Source organism: Ascidiella aspersa, chromosome 8 (assembly GCF_963924565.1).
Source record: "Ascidiella aspersa chromosome 8, kaAscAspe10.2, whole genome shotgun sequence".
Lineage (NCBI taxonomy): Eukaryota > Metazoa > Chordata > Ascidiacea > Phlebobranchia > Ascidiidae > Ascidiella > Ascidiella aspersa.
The window spans coordinates 896,538-914,942 of record NC_139454.1 but is presented as its reverse complement, the minus strand read 5'-3'; the positions used below and the strand labels follow the sequence as shown (position 1 = coordinate 914,942).

At 37.2% G+C, this 18,405-nt stretch overlaps 1 protein-coding gene across 1 annotated transcript; it reads right to left on the bottom strand.

Moving 5' to 3' along the window:
- Window positions 1-1,716: 1,716 nt before the first annotated feature.
- On the bottom strand, window positions 1,717-9,693 carry LOC146134774 (presequence protease, mitochondrial-like). Its single transcript, XM_083395630.1, has 13 exons — window positions 9,667-9,693; window positions 8,359-8,505; window positions 7,682-7,770; window positions 6,842-6,993; window positions 6,429-6,561; window positions 6,168-6,365; window positions 5,853-6,007; window positions 5,345-5,572; window positions 4,796-4,898; window positions 3,754-3,894; window positions 3,108-3,294; window positions 2,309-2,442; window positions 1,717-1,801 (listed from the first exon to the last, which is right to left on the bottom strand). Exons 1-13 carry the CDS (start codon window positions 9,691-9,693, stop codon window positions 1,717-1,719), a joined length of 1,779 nt encoding a protein of 592 aa, XP_083251756.1.
- Window positions 9,694-18,405: the final 8,712 nt, after the last annotated feature.

Here is an 18,405-nt window from a genome sequence, read left to right as displayed (position 1 = left end):
CAGACTCACCGAATCTGTCGATCTATGAATGTTTCTAGACTCGCTCTCTCTGAGGCTGTGTAGCTCAGTTGGTAGAGCGACGGTCCTGGTATGACCGGAGGTCATGAGTTCGAATCTTACTGCAGAATAGTTGTTTTTCTAGCCTGCCCTGCCTGTATTACTGAACGACAGATGCGGCGAGTCTGCGATGGCCTTCGGTCTATAAGCGAATAATAAAGGGGGTCGCAAAGGGTTGTCTGGGGGGTCACCGTGTAGTTTTTAATAAAAAAAAATTCATGAGAAATAAGCAATATGAACCAAAAGTTTAGCAGTATAGAAGAAGCAAAAGCAACCGCCAGTCTAACATCTGTCTTTGTGTGGCTTTTGCTGCAGTGAACCTGTCGCGTTTATGACATCATCATTACAAAATTCGGTCCAAAAACGATACCTAATTTAACTGCTGTGTCCGGCGGTTTTTTTAATTATTAGGACAGTAAGCTTTCTGTTCTAATTTGGCCGAATCTATTTGGAACATTGTGGGATGAAGTAAAACCACGGGCTCACGAGGCTTCCAAAATTGTTTATACCAACTTTAACAACGTAAATCAAGAACTTTTCGCGCTTCGCGCAATTTTGATGCGTATTTCCACAATATTTCTGTGCAGCATAAAAGCGTCAGGTGAAGTATAGGGCGCTTTAGTTTCAAATTTAAATTAAGGCCAACTTACAATAAAAATTGTGCTAGGTTTACGATAGGTTACAGGCAATTTTCTACTTGTCAGGAGTATCATAACTTTTTACATAGCCTTTCTGAAACATCAGCAGAATTCCGGTAATAACATTTTGGTGTTACAGTTTTGGCAAAAGGAAATAGAATTTACAGAAAGCTTTATTATTGGACTACCGTTAATGGCTAACCGTTTTGTAAATTTGTGACGTATTTTGGCTGTTCACTAAGAAAAGCTACCTCCATTGATTTCCATTAGTCTCGCACTAGGTACATGCTAAATTATTTTTTGACTTAAAATATCTGAATTTCACACCAACAATGTCCTGATCTTTAACCCAGCATCTGACAACCATGGCTCAAACCGTAACTTTAGATTGTTGTGCAATGTGGTTTATCGGACTAACATGAAGTTCATTTTGTGTGGATGGTTTCGGGACAAACTGCACAAAAACTGTAGGCTAAGGAGCTTCTTTGAAATGGTCGTTCAGCCAACACAGGCCTGGTTTATAGCATTAGGTTAGATTGAACTTTGTTTTTGCTTCAGAGAATTGTGTATCTCGGACTTGGACAAACGTAGCAAATAATAATTGGTGTTTTTTTCAGCTGTAGTTTTGCAATTATATTTTGATGACATGATAGGTCGGACGATCTATTTCATATTTATTTCAATATGGCGTCTACTGAGTAACCGTTTTCAAACGACGATAGGAAATTTGTTTTTTTGCGCTACAAATATATATTTTTTTAAATATGTGCATAAACCAAAAAAAAAAAATTGTTTCACCTGTTGTCCGTAAAACATTAAAACAAGTGACTGACCACGCCGAGACACTACTGCGATATTGCAAACAACAATATGGCGTTTATATCAATGTATTAAAATAGGTCAAAATTTCTCCTTTTTTATGTCAAAAAAAATCGCCTTGTTTATTAACCTAGGCAAAAAATCAACAGTTAGCGAAGCAGTTTATTCGAAAAAGACAAAATAAAACGGGGGTTGTAGATCTTCAACCGTTGTGAGCGAACTCTTTTAGATCGGAATGGTTCGGTCCGATGACTGCAGCGTAAGTGTACGAAGGTTGGGCGAGATATCTGCAAAGTTATGTTGGCAGCGAGTCAATAACTTGGCGCCTTTAAGGGCTGGATATGAAATACTGGGAAAACTAATCTGAAATTGGGTAAAATATTGCGCAAATTTCATGTTAATCTTTAAAAGCCTTGAAATTTGTGCCAAAATAGTAGTTGCCCAATATAACAACTAGATGGCAATTGTGAACACGTGTATGTTTAATGTTCATCTTTCATAAAAGAAAGTCTTCATAATATTCATCGAGTTTCCAACAGCTGCTTCACGCAACTTTGTGACGTAATAATGCCGCAATTGTGCAACCAAGTTTGCCGCCAAAAACAAACAAAGGAATATTTAACGCTCTTCCGCTTTGTTTAACAAAAAATTTGTTTCACTTAAGGCGAATCCTTTGTTTACATTGCATACGTAATAATGATACGCCCTAAAGAACCCGAAAAGTCATTCAACAATCGCATAACAATGGACTAAATGACGTCACAATCTCTTCGAGCGACCTCGAAGTCACTGACCTTGAAGCGACCTCTACGAGTTGCTCTTTAGTGACATCTAGCAGTCGATCGCAGTGTTTCTGCCTAATGACGTCATTCAACCCGGTTGTGAATAGGGGAAGTCCCCTGGAAAAAGGTGAGAGAGGGGAATCGACCTGAAGAAAAAAAATAATAAATTAGTTGAATTATTTGGCTTCGGGTGAATTTTATAAAACATTACAAAGTTGTAAAACCTGCATAAGCTGAAAAAATCATTTTGCTTCCAATTATGTTTGAGTTAATTTTAAGAGCCTTTTTACAAACTTTTACCGAGGGTTAGTAACTTACAAAGTGCAAACAATTGTGATGAGACAACTAAAAAACAAAGATTAGTTAAACAATGTGAGTAAAAAAAATCTTTATATTGAAATTTGGTTTTTCGAAAGTTGTTAACTTTAAAATGAATTGTAAAATAGCTTGAAATAAATGTGAAAGCCAAAAAGGTCGAGTAGATTGAAATCATTTTAAGAAAGGCGTTCGATAGAAACTTGTATCATAATACAACTGATGGTGATACAAGTTCGTATCTTTATCAAGATTATGTCGTTTTAGCGTTTTACTCGATCTTTTCAGGTATGTTCGATAATATTAAATAAAAATATTTTTCTTCATGCAAAATTTTTTCAGCATTTCTAGTCATGATTTGCAATCTAACTTGTATTATAATGACGTAATGACGTTAACTGAAGATGATACAAGAGATGATGTCGATCTACTCATTATCAAGCTACATTACATATGCGTGCATATCACCTCATACAAACTTTCGTCGCAAACTCACGGTTTGGAAGACTGCCAGCTTCGCTTCACTGATTTCCCGTGCGTCGAAGTTTCCTTCCCGTGCCCACTCGACCGAATCGTGGAAACGCTCTAGACTCCTGACGTTGTTGGGGTCTCGGTATGTAAAGAAGCGGAACACCCCGTCGTCACCCTGCTTGGCCCCACCCCCGTACGCGCCCCCCATTTCCCTGGGGTGAGGGGAAAACTGGGGTAAATATTGAGACGTGGAAAAAAACGGGGCTTCAGGTGTTTAAAGAACGGGCTACATTTATATGTTCGTGCTTTTATTTACGGATCATAAGGTTTTGGTTTTAGGAAGACGAAAAGTTAATAAACAAGGTTTGGATAAAGCTGGGGAATTAAAATGGATAAAATTTGGAAACGTTTAAATGCTACTTTATTTTGTATGGGCTTAGATATTCCACCACGTGCATCCTTAAAGTTGTAGATAAATGAAAACAGTTCCTTATCTTTTGTGAAGGTGTATACAAACATTAAAAAAATATACAATTTCTCCGATAAATTTTGTCGGTGTAAAGAGCTAGAAAAGATCTGTTTTTTACAGAGGTAAAAAAAATAATAAAAAAGTATAATGTTACTTGAGTTTGGAGATAATTATTTCGCCAAATCAATGCACAACAAAGCACCTTATCTCCCGGTGAAGGTATTTGGCCGACATCAACCTTGCGAGCACTCTCAGAGCAGGGGCGTCTCCGTGCGCGTATGGCGCCCCCGTGCGGATGCCCAGCGATACGAAGTTGACCGCTAGAGGGAGCGAGTGGTGGCATCTGGAAGGAAAAGGGTTTCAATATTGTTCACAAAACTAGGACTTAATGGAGGGTTTAGCGACTGGAAAGACACAATGATGATTACAACAACTTAGTTCCTTAATTTCAATGAATAAATACACAAAGTTACCAACTTTAATAGTAACCAACACAAAATAAATATAAAACTTAACTTACACCGCAACAAAAGTGGGTTTTTACAGAAACACGGTCACGTCTGGAATGAAGCCACTAGGAGCAGTGTTTAACAAAATAAACTACCTACTCTGCGAACCTAGCTTTTCACAAATCCGTCTTATTTATTTCCTCGTATATGTCTGTAGACTCTAAACATATTTGCCTCCCCCACCCCAAAGCTAACGTTTTGGTAAAACACAAAAAAGGTCATAATTACCTTGTTAACAATTGAAAGACTGCTGCATACCACGTTGATCATATTATGTTAGCCCACAATGTATTTGTTTTGTTGTTTCAACAAAATTATTTTTTAAGACTTTTTTTTTAAATCGATATGTTTTTTCTTGACACAATTTAAAAGCTGTTTCATCGAAATACAAGAAAAAAGAATTGTTAAACCCCAAAAACAAACTCTGAAAGTAAAAATTGGTCCCAACACATTTATAGGCAAGTAAACACATCCCACTATGACGTCACTACTAACAATAAAATCCCACTCTAAGCTTAAAAAATGGGAATTTTATTTATTTCTAATAAAAATATAAACTGCTTGAAGGTTCAGTTAAAATCGGAAAGTCAAAAATTATCTGTTTATTTGTTCCTGTCTTTTTATAAAAAAACAAACGAAGCAAAAAAAATCAGTCGATAAACGAGCAGTGTTGAGAAACCCTGGCATTTCTGTCCGAATTTTTCACATTTTTTCGCCAATTCAAACTTTTCTCACTTTAACTTTCCCGCCATCCTTGATTCGAATTCGTTCCACTTGACTAGCGACTGAATGCCGCCACTGGGTGCAGCACAGAGCTCTCCACTCGACATGAAGTTGTCTGGAAACATAGAAACGTTAAAACACCAAGAGTTGGCGGTTGTGGGTTCGAATCTCAGCGCTTCCAGTACGTTATTGCGGTTTTCACAACATAAGAGCGGAATGTAAGATCATTGAAGGCAAGTTGGTAATCAATTGTAAAAATATTCCTTTTCATCAAACAAATGCAATTTAATTAACTTTGCTATAAATTAAACAACTTAAATATCGTTTTTAAATAAATTTTAGTTGTTTAAACCCGCACCCAGCGATTGTCCCACAATAGTTACACAATTAGAATTGTGACGTAATCACATAATAACGTAAAAAGTGACGCATTCACGTAACAACCTAAAAATTACGTTATGGCGTAATACTTACAAAAGTGACGTCACAACGTCATAACCTAACAAGTGACGTCATCAAGTACCAGTCTAAAAAAAGTGACGTCACGAAGTAGCAACTCACTGCAGTAAGTTTCCTGTTTCTTTCCCTTCGGCAGATCTTCGATCAAACCGTTCACTGACGTCACAAAGGACGTCATGGCTTCCGGTGTGGCGTGGAGCGCGAAGCGTGGAGTTTCGATGACGTCATTGCACAGAAGGTGACGTGCGATGTGACGTAATTTCTCGGCGACGTCACTTATATGATCCGGGGATTCGGCGATAGAGTTGATGAAGCTGACTTGAGTGAGTCCTGGAAGAAAAATAAATTTATAATTGGCTTAAAAAATAAAAACTTAAAATTCTAGTTTTCGTTTGGAACTTTAGAGATTCGCTGTTAATCTAATTTGTGGAAGTTTGGAATTTAAACCGAGTTCTGATGTAATTTTGTTAAAACCAAAGTTGTTTTTTTGTTGTACGTTTTGGCTTCACACACAAGCCACTTAATAAGGCCTGGAAAAATTTACTAAATATAAAACAACTGGAAGTTCCAGGTTGGAAAACTTTTGTCGAAACGAGAAAATAATACGAACCTGAAAACATTTCGTTGTATCCGGCAGAGGGCGCCAGGTGCTTGGCTGCACTCCGCATCGCGAACACGTGACCATTAAACGACACGCTATTGGTCAGATCCTGGGCGCTCTGGCCAATCAGAGTCTTCAATCGCTCCAAGTCGTCAAACACAACCCTGGAAAAATATACGTCACAAAAGCAGGTAGAATTACGTCACAAAAGCAGGTATGATTACGTCACAAAAGCAGGTAGAATTACGTCACAAAAACCCATAAACAGCGTCACAAAGCGTGGCCAACCTACGTCATAATGGCATTAGAACGAAGTGAACTCACTGGTTGATAATCTCGCGCCACAAATCCAACATTTCCACTCCGTTGCGATCCAAACAATGAGAGTGGAGGTGAATCCCCGTCTCTGACGTCATCGTGTCCTCGAGTCCACACTGTGACGTCACAGTTGCACTTAGGCCGCCGGTGAATCGTTCTTCGCGCTGCGACATTGTGACGTAATCAGTAGATCTTGTTCCCATTCTGGTGAGGTAAACAAAAAAGATGACGTCAGTGACTCACTTGGTGATGATGTCAGCGACTTACTTGGTGATGACGTCAGCGAATATGGGCAAGTAAGGCTTGAGTTCTTCACTGAGTTGGTTGGCGGGAAACATCGCGTCGAAGTAAGCCACCCCATTGGTCGGTTGGCAGCACGTGACCAGCAGTGGGGCGCCATCTTGAAACAACAACGTCACAATGTCGATTTATATCGCTTTGTGACGCAACAAGGTCGTGAGTTCGATTCTCACCACAGGCTAGTTCGTAATACGCGTAGTCGTGTGATAAATGTAAAAGGATTTGCCGTCATTCTAATCTTCTGTGATCTTCTATAACATGAATTTTTTTACAAATAAAAAATATTACACTCCGCATTTTAATTTCGTGCTTACATGATTTTTAATGGTTAATCTTAGTCGTCAATAGAAATCTCGAACATTTCGCCGCGTATCGCAAACCTGAGTGACGTAGTGTGACGTCATAGTTCTGTTGCTGACGTGGAATATCGGTGACGCAAAGGGTCGGCAGGCAACTGACGTCATCAACTTGTTGTTGCGCAAACGACAGTTCCTCCCCCTGCAAATAATAAGTTCTATCTTTAAAAATGTTACTGCCACGGTTAACACAATAATAAATTTACAATTTGATTACTACAAAACCTTTCTAAACAGAATTTAAGCTGGGCTTAAAACACTTTATTAATCGAAGAAAGTTACAGCTTTTCCTTAAGCTCGATCTCGTCATATTTTTTATGGCTTAGATGCGAAATGGGTTAGTTTGCATATTTTCAGGGTTAGTACAGTATGGCGGAAAGCTGGCGACTTGGCGACTATGTCGGCCGAAGAGTCAGGCGGAAAACCGAAGAAATTGGTCAAAAAAAAATTAAACACATCATTATGAAAGATCAATTTTCCAAACAAACGTGTGCTTGTTCTACGCATATTCAATATTTTTGGCGGTTCGGACCCCCCCTTTTCGTAAGTGACATTATCGTTTTGTGTTCGTTTTTGTCAGAGTTTTACTCAACGTCAAAATCTGCGTGTTTTTAAATGTAATTGGGCCACGCGTCTCAAGCTAATGCAAAACCAAAATCAAAAGCAAAACGCCGTTTTTCGTCTTTTGTTTGGTCGACCGTAAACGCTAGATAGTTTTTTCTCTTCTTTCGTTATTCGTTCGGGTTGGCTGATCAGCAATTGTGTGTTCGACAATTAATAATATAAATCAACCAGTTTCCGCTTTTTCTCTCTGACAACGTCGAGATTAAGCCATGGTACAGCGATAAATGTTGTAAAACTCACTCTGGGAGCAGAAAGCTGACAGCGAATGAGGTTTGTTTATCTGGGTTCGAAGCCAGTTCGTCGTGTGGACATCTCACTTCAACCGAGCGCTGAAACAAAATAAAACCTGACATAAATAACACCCAAGAACTATGTCGAGCTTCTGTGGTCTTGCTATAATTAGCTCCAGTTGTTAACCTGTTAAATTTTACGCTAGAAATAGTTGTGTTGGATCATAAACCATGAGCGGAACACGCAATTTAATTCGGTATTTATAAAACAGGGGTGTCCTACACGCGTGCCACTAATGAAAAATGGCACGCAAGCCCCCCCAAAAACACAGCCAATTGTCAAAAAAGCTTAATTTGTTATACAACCGATTGTCGTTGTTTATTCACAATACAAAACAATCCCAGCAATTACGACAAATAACAATTACTTCTGATATTATAATATTATACTGTTTTTATTTTTTGTATAAAAGCGCTTTTTACATTAGAACAAAAATAGTTGTTAAACTTTGGCACGGGAAGAAGTTATTAGATAAAAATTGGCACGCTGGTATGTTTGGGTTGGACACCCTTGTTATAAGACTTTAATGCGCAAATCATTTTTCTAAAATCCAAGGACTTTTAAAGATCGCAAGACTTTGTGCCAGCCCTGTAGAGACGTTGTTGTAAGCTTAAAACCAAACTCACCGGCTTGTTCCACTTTTTCTGCAGCGGAACTTTTGTTTGTGGTTCGATCGCTTCGAACCTCGACATCACTTGAGAGTCGATCTGCTCAAGATGGCCCTCCAGTGGTAGATCACCGTACGTGAAAAAACTAAAACAAAACTGGTGGCGCTTGGATCGTAAAAATAGTGTAACGTTTAAAACAACGTGAAAAATTTGTAAAATTCTTCACAAAAACACGAATTTTTTGGACAAAGTGATAGAAATATGTTCTAATAATTTGGTGAGCTATTTGCCTGTTTATTCCAAAGAGGCTTAAATTTGTAACATTTGCTACCAGGCGTAATATAAATCATCCTACATTTTTTAATTTGTTTAAATATATATATGTTTATTATGTTTTTTCTTTAACGATCCAACAACCTATCCAAGCCGTCTTAAGTTGTACTATGAGCGTTTAACGCATTTCACTCTGAAGAAGGCGGCTTAAAAATGCCGCAAAACGCTAGATAACCAATAAAATTACAGAGGAACTATTTTTGAATATTACTAAAAATATGAAAATATTTCTTTAAATTAAGTGCTTATCCAGTAAATAAACAAACAAATTAAAAAGTGTAATAGTGCAGTCTACATTGTAATAATATATGTCTCAAAACATTACAAACTGGTTTTACTGTATTTCATACTTCCGTAAATGTTTAGAGTCCAAAAACGACGAAGGAATTGCGTAAAATAGTTCAACAGTTAGCTTTCAAAGCTAAAGCCACAAAAATGGTAACCGTGAATTTACAAATTTTTTTTAAGTGTTTACTACACATCTGCAGCCTTACAGAGTCACACATGTTTTGATGAAATAAATTCTTCCAAAAAAAAAAAAATGAAATAAAAATGACAAGTTTTCGACATTTGGGTTAAAAACGCACACGTTGGATCCAATACAAAACAATGTCATTAATATTGGGAATAATAAAATATTTATGAAATGTTAACGTAAAAGTGCAATGTTTTATAAGTTTACCGCCCAACTTTAGATAAACGTTACAAAGCGCGGGTACATTTTATTGGTAATTTATTCTTTTTTAATAATTTTTTTGTGCCTTAGCCAAGCAGTCTGCATTCTGTGGCAGGTGCACACACGCTATTTTTTTAAATCAATTTGTGTGCACACCTGTACTGGCATATTGTGCACTTAAATTGTGTTAGGATTTTCAACCTAAATAAAACATAGTTGCACATGCACAATTTCTGGACACCCAAAATCTCGGCGTGAAGTGCCATGAAATGTTGGCTGGCTAAGGTTTCATCAAACATCTAATAATCATCATTTACCAGCCAACCACCACCATCTGTTTCCATGTCGCAAAATCCCTTATATAATTAACATTAGTTTGTAGAAACAATTAACAAATTACCAATTAAAAGTTACAAGCACCCGGCCAGTAACGATGGGTTAAGCCACAGCAGCGGTTATTTCCCTTGTTTGATGAAAAGTCTATTTGCTTCGATCGTTTGTTTAATGCGAGGCTCAAACCTGCGTGTTGTTTCTTGCTTTTATTTGAATACATTTCTTCGTGTTTTATTCTACCTGAATTTTATGCACGTGTATTTGTCGTAATTAAAATTTCATATTGATGAAGAAATTTGCAAATGTTAGTTTTAATTTTTTAATTAGTCTTCCTCGGGGAATTAACACTTGTTGCAGCTATGTAAGACACACCAGCATCGATAAGCAAACAAACCTAGTTAAATCTTGACCCGACACTTAACGGCTTGGCTTGGGACGCCCAGGCGAGTAGCAGCTCAGTATATAAACAGACCAGTGAAAGACGCTCGCCTTAATTCTCCTGCAGCGCCGTTTCTATTAAGGAAGGGTTTCCACCAAATTTCAAAGCCTAAAAGTTACACAAATAAACACCAACTATGATAAGCCAAGAATACGTTGGTGTTTGTACAAGCAAGTAGTTGTAAAACGTTGCCATCAAAATGACGGATAAGTAATATGCAGGGCGTATTGGCGCACTGGTAGCGGCATCAGACAAACAACTACGATCCCAGACACCGATCCAATTACGTCACAGCACTTGCTTTGCGTCGCTCAGAGGTTCTACACCTGGTGGGGATTCACCATTAGGGGGTATTTTTAGTTTCTAGTGGTTTCATGTTTCGAAAGATCTACAATGGTGTAAGTTATCAGCATAAAATATTTTTTTTTCCTACTCGGGGATGAAGTTGTAGTACGTCACGTCTGGAAAGTTTGGAGCTATGCCAAAATAAAAAGTTTTACCGCCAAAGAAAGATTTTTTATCAACGCTGAAAAAAAAACATTTTAGGTGCTTTGTGTTATTTATCTAAAGTTTTCGCAAAACGTTTTTAGTGTTTGACGTTACCGATTATTATTGTTCTAGCAGTTTACGTTACCGATTATGTTTGACGTTACCAACTTTACCGATTATTTGCCGGTCGACTGGACTTTGGTCGTTTGAACAAATGAATTGACATAGACTTTTTTACTTTTCTATTTTTAAATAAACAGAAACAACTTAAAATTATTACGTCTGGCTACATTAGCTGGCCGATATTATTGTTACGCCACAATGCTTTCCATATGCTATCGTTACGTTGCAACAATTTGCTTAATCCTCTATCGCTGCACAACGCAACACTAGGACGTCACAATGGCCAATTCAACTCAAGCGTACAATAACGTGAATGAACAACTAATCAGCTTGGTTTGGAAAAGTAAGTTGCCTGAAAATTTTATTGCACAAAAAAACTTCTTCTTTAGTAGCGTCGTGTTGATTTTTTTGTTAGTTACTTTGCGGTCCCAGAAAATTGTCTCGCGGACCCAAAAGGACCGCGAACCCACTGCTCTGACACAAATAATGTTTGTTGCTTTAATAATAAAAACGCAGCGGTGGGATTCTAGACCAGCGCTATTAGTTTTAAATAGCAGGAAAAGGTTTCAACGAATATTAAAAAGTTCAAAAAACACGTTGATTGGCTTTTTATGCTTTTTCCCATTTAATTACAATGGTAGTAATTTGGCGCTATAGACATCAGTTATGCTAAAAATGTTTACACTTACAACGGTTTCGAAAAGAGTATTGATTTCACGTGTTTACTTTCCAGTTATTATACACCTACCTTGGAAGAACAAAGAACATTGAAATAGGAGAGGCGTTTACCTAACTTCGCAATTGCGGCGCTGCTCTAGAATCCCACCAAAACGCTTATTAATTATGAATATTAATATTTTTTTAAATTTTTATAATTTTTTTTAATTTATAATATATAGGCAATTCTTAGTAAAAGGTTAAAAAACGTTTAAACACTTGCGTACTTGCAATAAAATGGCTGCCGGTTGACCAGAGTTTCAAAATAGCAACTTTAACAATAAAACATAACAAAATTTCTCACCGGCAGTTTCGCTCCAAACAGTTCAGCGACGTCGTCAGTTCAATAATTAAATAATAACTCCCAATCCATGAAAAGCATCATTCAGCAGCGTTAGTTAATTAATTACAGAGCAAAACAAACCTTATTTTTGAATATTAATTTTTTTTCAATATTTTTTGCTAAAAGTGTGATTGCTGGAAAGATGTAACCAATACAAGGACTGTGTAAAAATTTCAACTTTGTAGCGTCATTTTTAATTGCTTTATGCGAACATTAATTACGAAAGGCGTTTTTTCGAATTTGGGCAGTTATGAATTTTCAAAGAAACAGTAAACACCCAGTCCGAATGAATTTAAACATGATTTATGTCTCATTTTGAATGTGGTGACTCCTAGTTTATATCGTTAAAATTTGAACTTGTTGGCTCAACAGTTAAGGGTTAATATCGCTGAATATTAATATTCATATTTTTGAATATTAATTTTTTTTCAATATTTTACGCTAAAAGTGTGATTGTTGGAAAGATGTAAACAATACAAGGACTGTGCAAAAATTTCAACTCTGTATCGTCACAACTTTCGGAGATATTGCCCAAAACCTATTCCAGGGCGCCAAGTTCGCGCAGGTAGTTGTGACTGGGTGTACTGTATGTGTCACCAAACAAGCCGGGAAAATAGCCACTAAGCACCCCTGAGTCTAACAAAGTCATTTAAACAAATTTGGGAATGAATCATAGAATTCAATGGTAAACTGGGGAAATTAAATTTAATCATACCACCACCTGCTAAAGCCCAGTGCTAATCTAAATAATGTATACAATCATCAATAGGTGTGCGACTAAATTAGTAAAATAGGCAAATGGATATTTTAAAATAGAAATGAATGATTTTACTATAAGTTTATTTTTATTTTTTGAATAACTCTGTAAAATAATTCACCCTAATCAGCAAATGCATCTTGGTAAAATATAAATTTTGTTAATTTGCTATTGTTGCTACTTGCTAGGGCTACTGCAACACTACAAATAACTAACATTAAAAACAATTATTGAGCAACTACACTTTATTGCAGATTTAAAAAAACTTGCTGATTGTAACAACTTTAAAATTATTGAAACTAAAAGAATCTTGAAGACTAAACAAGGTATTGGAGCATAATGGCTGGAGGTTGTAGTTATATGTGTAGCATGAATATCTGAATATCAAAGCCCATACAGAAGTAGGTAGCATTTTGGAAACTTTTCGAATGATTTTTTGACAAAAAGCATGAGCATTAGAGTGAAGCTATATTGTTATGTTGACATTTGTTTAAAGGTTGTTTTTAGAATTTACTAGCGGTTCTTCAATGTTCATAGCTCACGCTACACTAAGAAAATACATTTTTTACAAAACAAAATACAATTATAACTTAATGTTGTCTATTGCTACATGTTGAGGCATACTGTAATATTATCAGTTATTTAATTGATAAGCTGCATTCAAATCGCACAAGAAAGCACATGCTTACTTACATGGCTTTGAAATCTGAAGAATTTATTTCCTAATATTTAAAGTGTTTCTCAGTGTTTTAAAATATCTTCCAGTCACATTGGTGTACAGCTGAAGAGAATCTGGGAACCATTTAGTTAGACCAGTGGTTTTCAGCTAAGGTTTCCGCTGAACCTTAGGGTTTCGCGTGAAAAGCACTGAGTTAGACAAATGTAATGTTTTTGTGTGCTTTAATGTTGTTTTGTTGCGTTTAATAATCTCCACTGGTTTCAACCAATAGATGTTCGTCACATCAAACCTCGCTAATAATGTTCAGTGGAGACCTTAACCAACTTACTATTGGCGGATGATTGGAATCTGAAGTGCTGTGGTACAATTAACAAGTTGGTTCAAGCTTTGGATCAATCTGCATAAGTTGCCCAACACAACACACACCTAAACCAGGTGATTTGGAAATAAATAGTTTTCACAACTTTAAGTTTTTATACACACTAAGCAAATTAACAGTCTATATTTAGAAAAACTGGCCAATTGTTAAAAGTTGGTTTGAGAATTTGCACAAAGCAGAGAAATAACAAGCAATGTAAAACTTCAAGAATTTATTCAATTAATAAATAACATTATAAAAGTATTGTATAACATAGAAGTTTGATTCTTAAAAAAAAAAATGTACACACAAACACTAAATTTGTTTTCAGATCCAAGCTGCAATGATCATTTCTGGAAACTGAAATGTACCAATGGTTAAAAGAAAGTCGAAACTTTTTTAACATCATTGTTTGCAAATGCATCTCGTCGAGTAATTTGTTATGCACTGATTTTCGTGCAGTTAATTTGAACAATTATTCCTTGTTGGGAGCCATTTGCTGAGCTTGTAGTTTCTATGTAGGTCTGTTTATTTATAACGGCAGAGAATATATTCCTACTGTTTTGTATTAACCAGCTTCTTCTTGTTTCTGATTATATCATTTGTAATTACTCCCTGAGACCGGCCTTGTCTCTCACTGAGGCCAGAACCACTTTCTCTGCTCTCCTTGCTCCCCTCTACTTAACCTTCTGTGATGGAATCAACTGTACAAGCTAACAGCACACCTAGTAGTCGGTAATACACACATGACACGCCCTACAAGTTTATGCTGGAAATGGACAAGTTGTGTGTGAATGTCAGTAATTAATTAACTGATGTTTATTTGTAATAATCAAAGAACAGTTCTTCTGATAATTGTAATTGGTAATCCTCTGGTAGTTGTAATACTGCTGTGTTTGAGAAAGCAGTTAAGTGACGTTTATTTGACAAATAAAAACATTTGGTCAATATTGTTGATAAGCAAAATGAGAGATTTTATTTCACATAACGCCAAACAAATATATAAATGCTGGCTTAGGATTTTGCGCCCGCCCGCTAATGCGAGTGCAATTCGCTCCTGGCGAGATTTTAGCAATCTACCTAACTACTCCTAAACAACAATTTAAAGCTCGTCCTTTTATGAATGTTTATGGTATGACGGCAGCGCGAAACGGTACAGAAAAAAAATAATCTTTTCAACTTTTGTCCAGGCGAGTGCTGATTGGTAGACACATACCCGACTGGCGAGTGTAAATTTCAATTCAAGGCCAGCCCTGAAATGTGTAGTAGCTTGGCAGGGTTGTGAGATGATTATTGTGTTTTTCAGAACAACTTTCCTCCAATTGCTAATCCTGCCTTGTGACTTTGAACACTCGGTGGCGGGGCTGAGCTATAAATTTGCGCGAAAGTTGTGAAACGAAATGTATCAATACTTGTGCTTGTACTAACAGATTGAGCAAGCATTGGCGTATGGTTGTTTCTCGACTCGTTCCCTTCTGAGCCTGCATAGCTCAGTTGGCAGAACGACGGTCCCGGCTTGACCGGAGGTCGTGAGTTCGAACCTCACTGCAGGCTAGTTGTTTGTCTAGCCTGCTCTGCTTGCATCATAGATCAACAGATTTGGTGAAGAGTCTGCAATGGCTTTCGATGTACGTCTGTTGTTTTAAACTTCACAGGATAATCACGTGCTCATTGAAATGCCAGGAGCAACCCACTCGCCCATCAGAACTGAATCCTTCATATATCTACAACGAAACACAAGTATTGCATAAATAGTCCAAACAGAGAATATGTTGAGAATAATCATGTTTTCTACATGTTCTAAACAGTCTAATTCATGTTTGCTGCTAGCTACAACTGTCTGATTATACTTAAAACTTGCGTATTTATTATTTTCGTTGTAATCAATAAATTTGTCCCGCTTTTTGTTGCTTATGAGTTTTACGATTTGTTTATTACAAGCAGGGCTTTGGAGCAGACGTAAATGTTAAATTGGTCCGGCTCCAGCTCCGGAGCTCACTTATATCATAGGTTAGCTCGAGCTCCGGAGCTTATTGATACCACTGCTCCGGCGCCATTACGGAAAAAACTAAATGTTTAAGGAAGAACGCTTAATTTGCAATATCTAGCGTTTCAAAATAATCACAAACAAAACACCATAATGGTTATTTAGAAAAGGTGGCGCCAAAGAGGCATCAATTCTTCATTTTGTGAAGAGTTGCTGTTAAATTATATGAATTCAGCCATTAGTAGCAGCATAGCATCTTATGAAATACATCGGAACTGGATCTTTGTTTTTAAACAACTGCTCCAGCTCCGTTAAAATGCACGCCTCCGGGGCTCCGGCTCCAAAGCCCCGATTACAAGCAGGTTGTCCGATAATATCGGATCGGAGCCGATACCCGATACCAAGTCTTAGTATCGGACATGTAAATTACAAGCAATACAAGATTTATTGTGGAGCTTTTTGTGGTTTGCTTTTACTTCAGTTAAACTGAAAATAAAATTTCGATGTTTCCTAATATTTTTATAACAGCGCACTGCACTATGACGTAATAATGGCATACTTGTATAGGAATGCAGGCCGGAAGTTGATTTAATTATTATCAGTGCTTACTTGAAGCCACAAACCGTAAGTTGTTACCAAGCCCCTATAAAGATATGCAACTAACAAATTGATTAAAACTTATATGAAGTGTTCACCTTCCTGTTTTTTGACGAACAATTAATACTGTAGCGAACAAAGGGCGCTAGAGTCGAGCACAAGATTGTCTGGGTGACTCGCTGCTCTGCTCCACATAAGGACCTTGTTTAACCCCGAGGCCACAACATACCTTGGACTTCTATTGCTTTGAACGGCGTCTATGAAACCTTTTTCAGGCAACGCGCCGTTTGGTTGAACCCAGGTAGCGGCGCAGACTGTAAAAAAGTTCATCAAATAAATTTTGCGGTTTTGAAATACAAACCTTAATTTTACAAACCTACAATATTATTGTGGACGAGTTTGACATAAATAACGTTATGTTTAAATGCCTTTACAATTGAGTAACTTCACAGTAGCTTTAAAACACAGAGAGAAACCATTATTCCAGTGACGGATAAATGTGGGGCACAGGGTTATGAACAACACAGTGTAATTTTTTGACTATTTTTATCTTTTATGCCCAAAAGCGTTCGTCTAACCACACACTATAAAATGAAAACTTGTGCAACTTAAACGATATAAAGGCGTTTTTCACGCTGCACGCGAGTGTTTTCAGTTTTAAAAAATACATCGCTTTCAAAAAGATTTGTGAAAAATATGTCACGATTTGGCGTAACATTGTGGAGGCTTGAAATTATTTCCCAACTCAAACAATATCCTGGATCCGCCAATGCAATGCACAACCAAAGAAACTTTCCATCGTATCCCAGTTTAAGGACGTCGGCTCCAAAGGTTGCTGGCACAATATAACATTCCGTCACTTAATACTTTTACGTTACAGCGGCCTCCCAATTCCTGATCCACAACACAATAGTCCTTTTTAAACAGCTCAAGTGTGAACAAGGCGCGATGAATTTGTCCTGATGCAAACCACACCTTGAGTTATTGTACCTTGAACTAACGTATCTCACAAACAGACCCTGTCCGATGGATTTTGTTTGGACATGACGTCACAAAGTTACGTCACACCGGATGTATACACAAGTAACCTTAGGAATGCTGAGATTATCGTTGAGCGTAACGGCCCGTTTACACTACAGCTGCACTGGGAGAGTATTTTAGTTCAACAGGCCTACAGGCGGTAGAGTCGGAGCCGGACTTAACATAATGTTTTCGGTCGGAGTCTTGCCTTTCTTTTCGTGTTTTGACTATAGTATTGGTTTAACGACTACACAACACTGCTTATCACCACCGGAACGATCAATATTTAGCGGCGCCCTCCCTTACGCTAAAGCACACTTTACCTTGGAAGCCTGGAAAAAATAACTTTTGGAAATTTTATTCATTTGTTTGTTTGGACACAGTCATCAAGTCATTTTGTATCGTATGAGGACGCGATACTTATTATGCGAAATATCGCGTATCAAAATAAAACATCAGGTATTCCTAAATGGAAGTAACAAAATGTCTAGTCGGTTTATTATTACCTCGCCAGTGAAGCAACTAACTGTAGAACAACACGCATTTCTATGCGACTTACTTGAAACCAGGCGCGGATCTAGGGGGGGGGGGAGGAGACAATTTAACGTGACGTCATATATCTAAGTCTATACGTGGCGTTATAATAACTAACCCGTTGCACACAATTTGTTTATTTTGTTAATGTTATAGATTGGAGAGTTGTTACTTTTAATACAAAAACTGTTGCGATGTTATCAATTCGCGCAAAACGAAAGACGCCTTTATATCGCTAGAGCTTTTGGTTTCCCAAAACTTTTATTTTCGATGTTGTGATAGGTCGTACGACGCCTTTGGGACAAAACAATTTGTCAAAATTAGCATTGAGCAACATGATAAGAACAATTTCCAATATACCTAGTTGAAATGGTTTCTGTAGTGTACACATCCAAATATAAAACACTTCCTGAAACATTTTCCCAGCGTAATTTAATCCACTCAACATAATTAGATTTTCGCGGAGGGCTAAATAAAATTAAATATACTTAGTTAAAAAGGCCTAAAAATAAAGTTTGGATGATTCACGTGAAGTTAACTGTTTAACCACCTTAACAATAGCTCGCGTGATTAACAGGCGGAAATAAGTAAAGGCGTTGGAGGCCAAACTAAATGGATGGAGCCTTAACGTCATTTCCTTTAGATTAGAACAGGAAATACTTAGCAGTCCGCCTTCAACA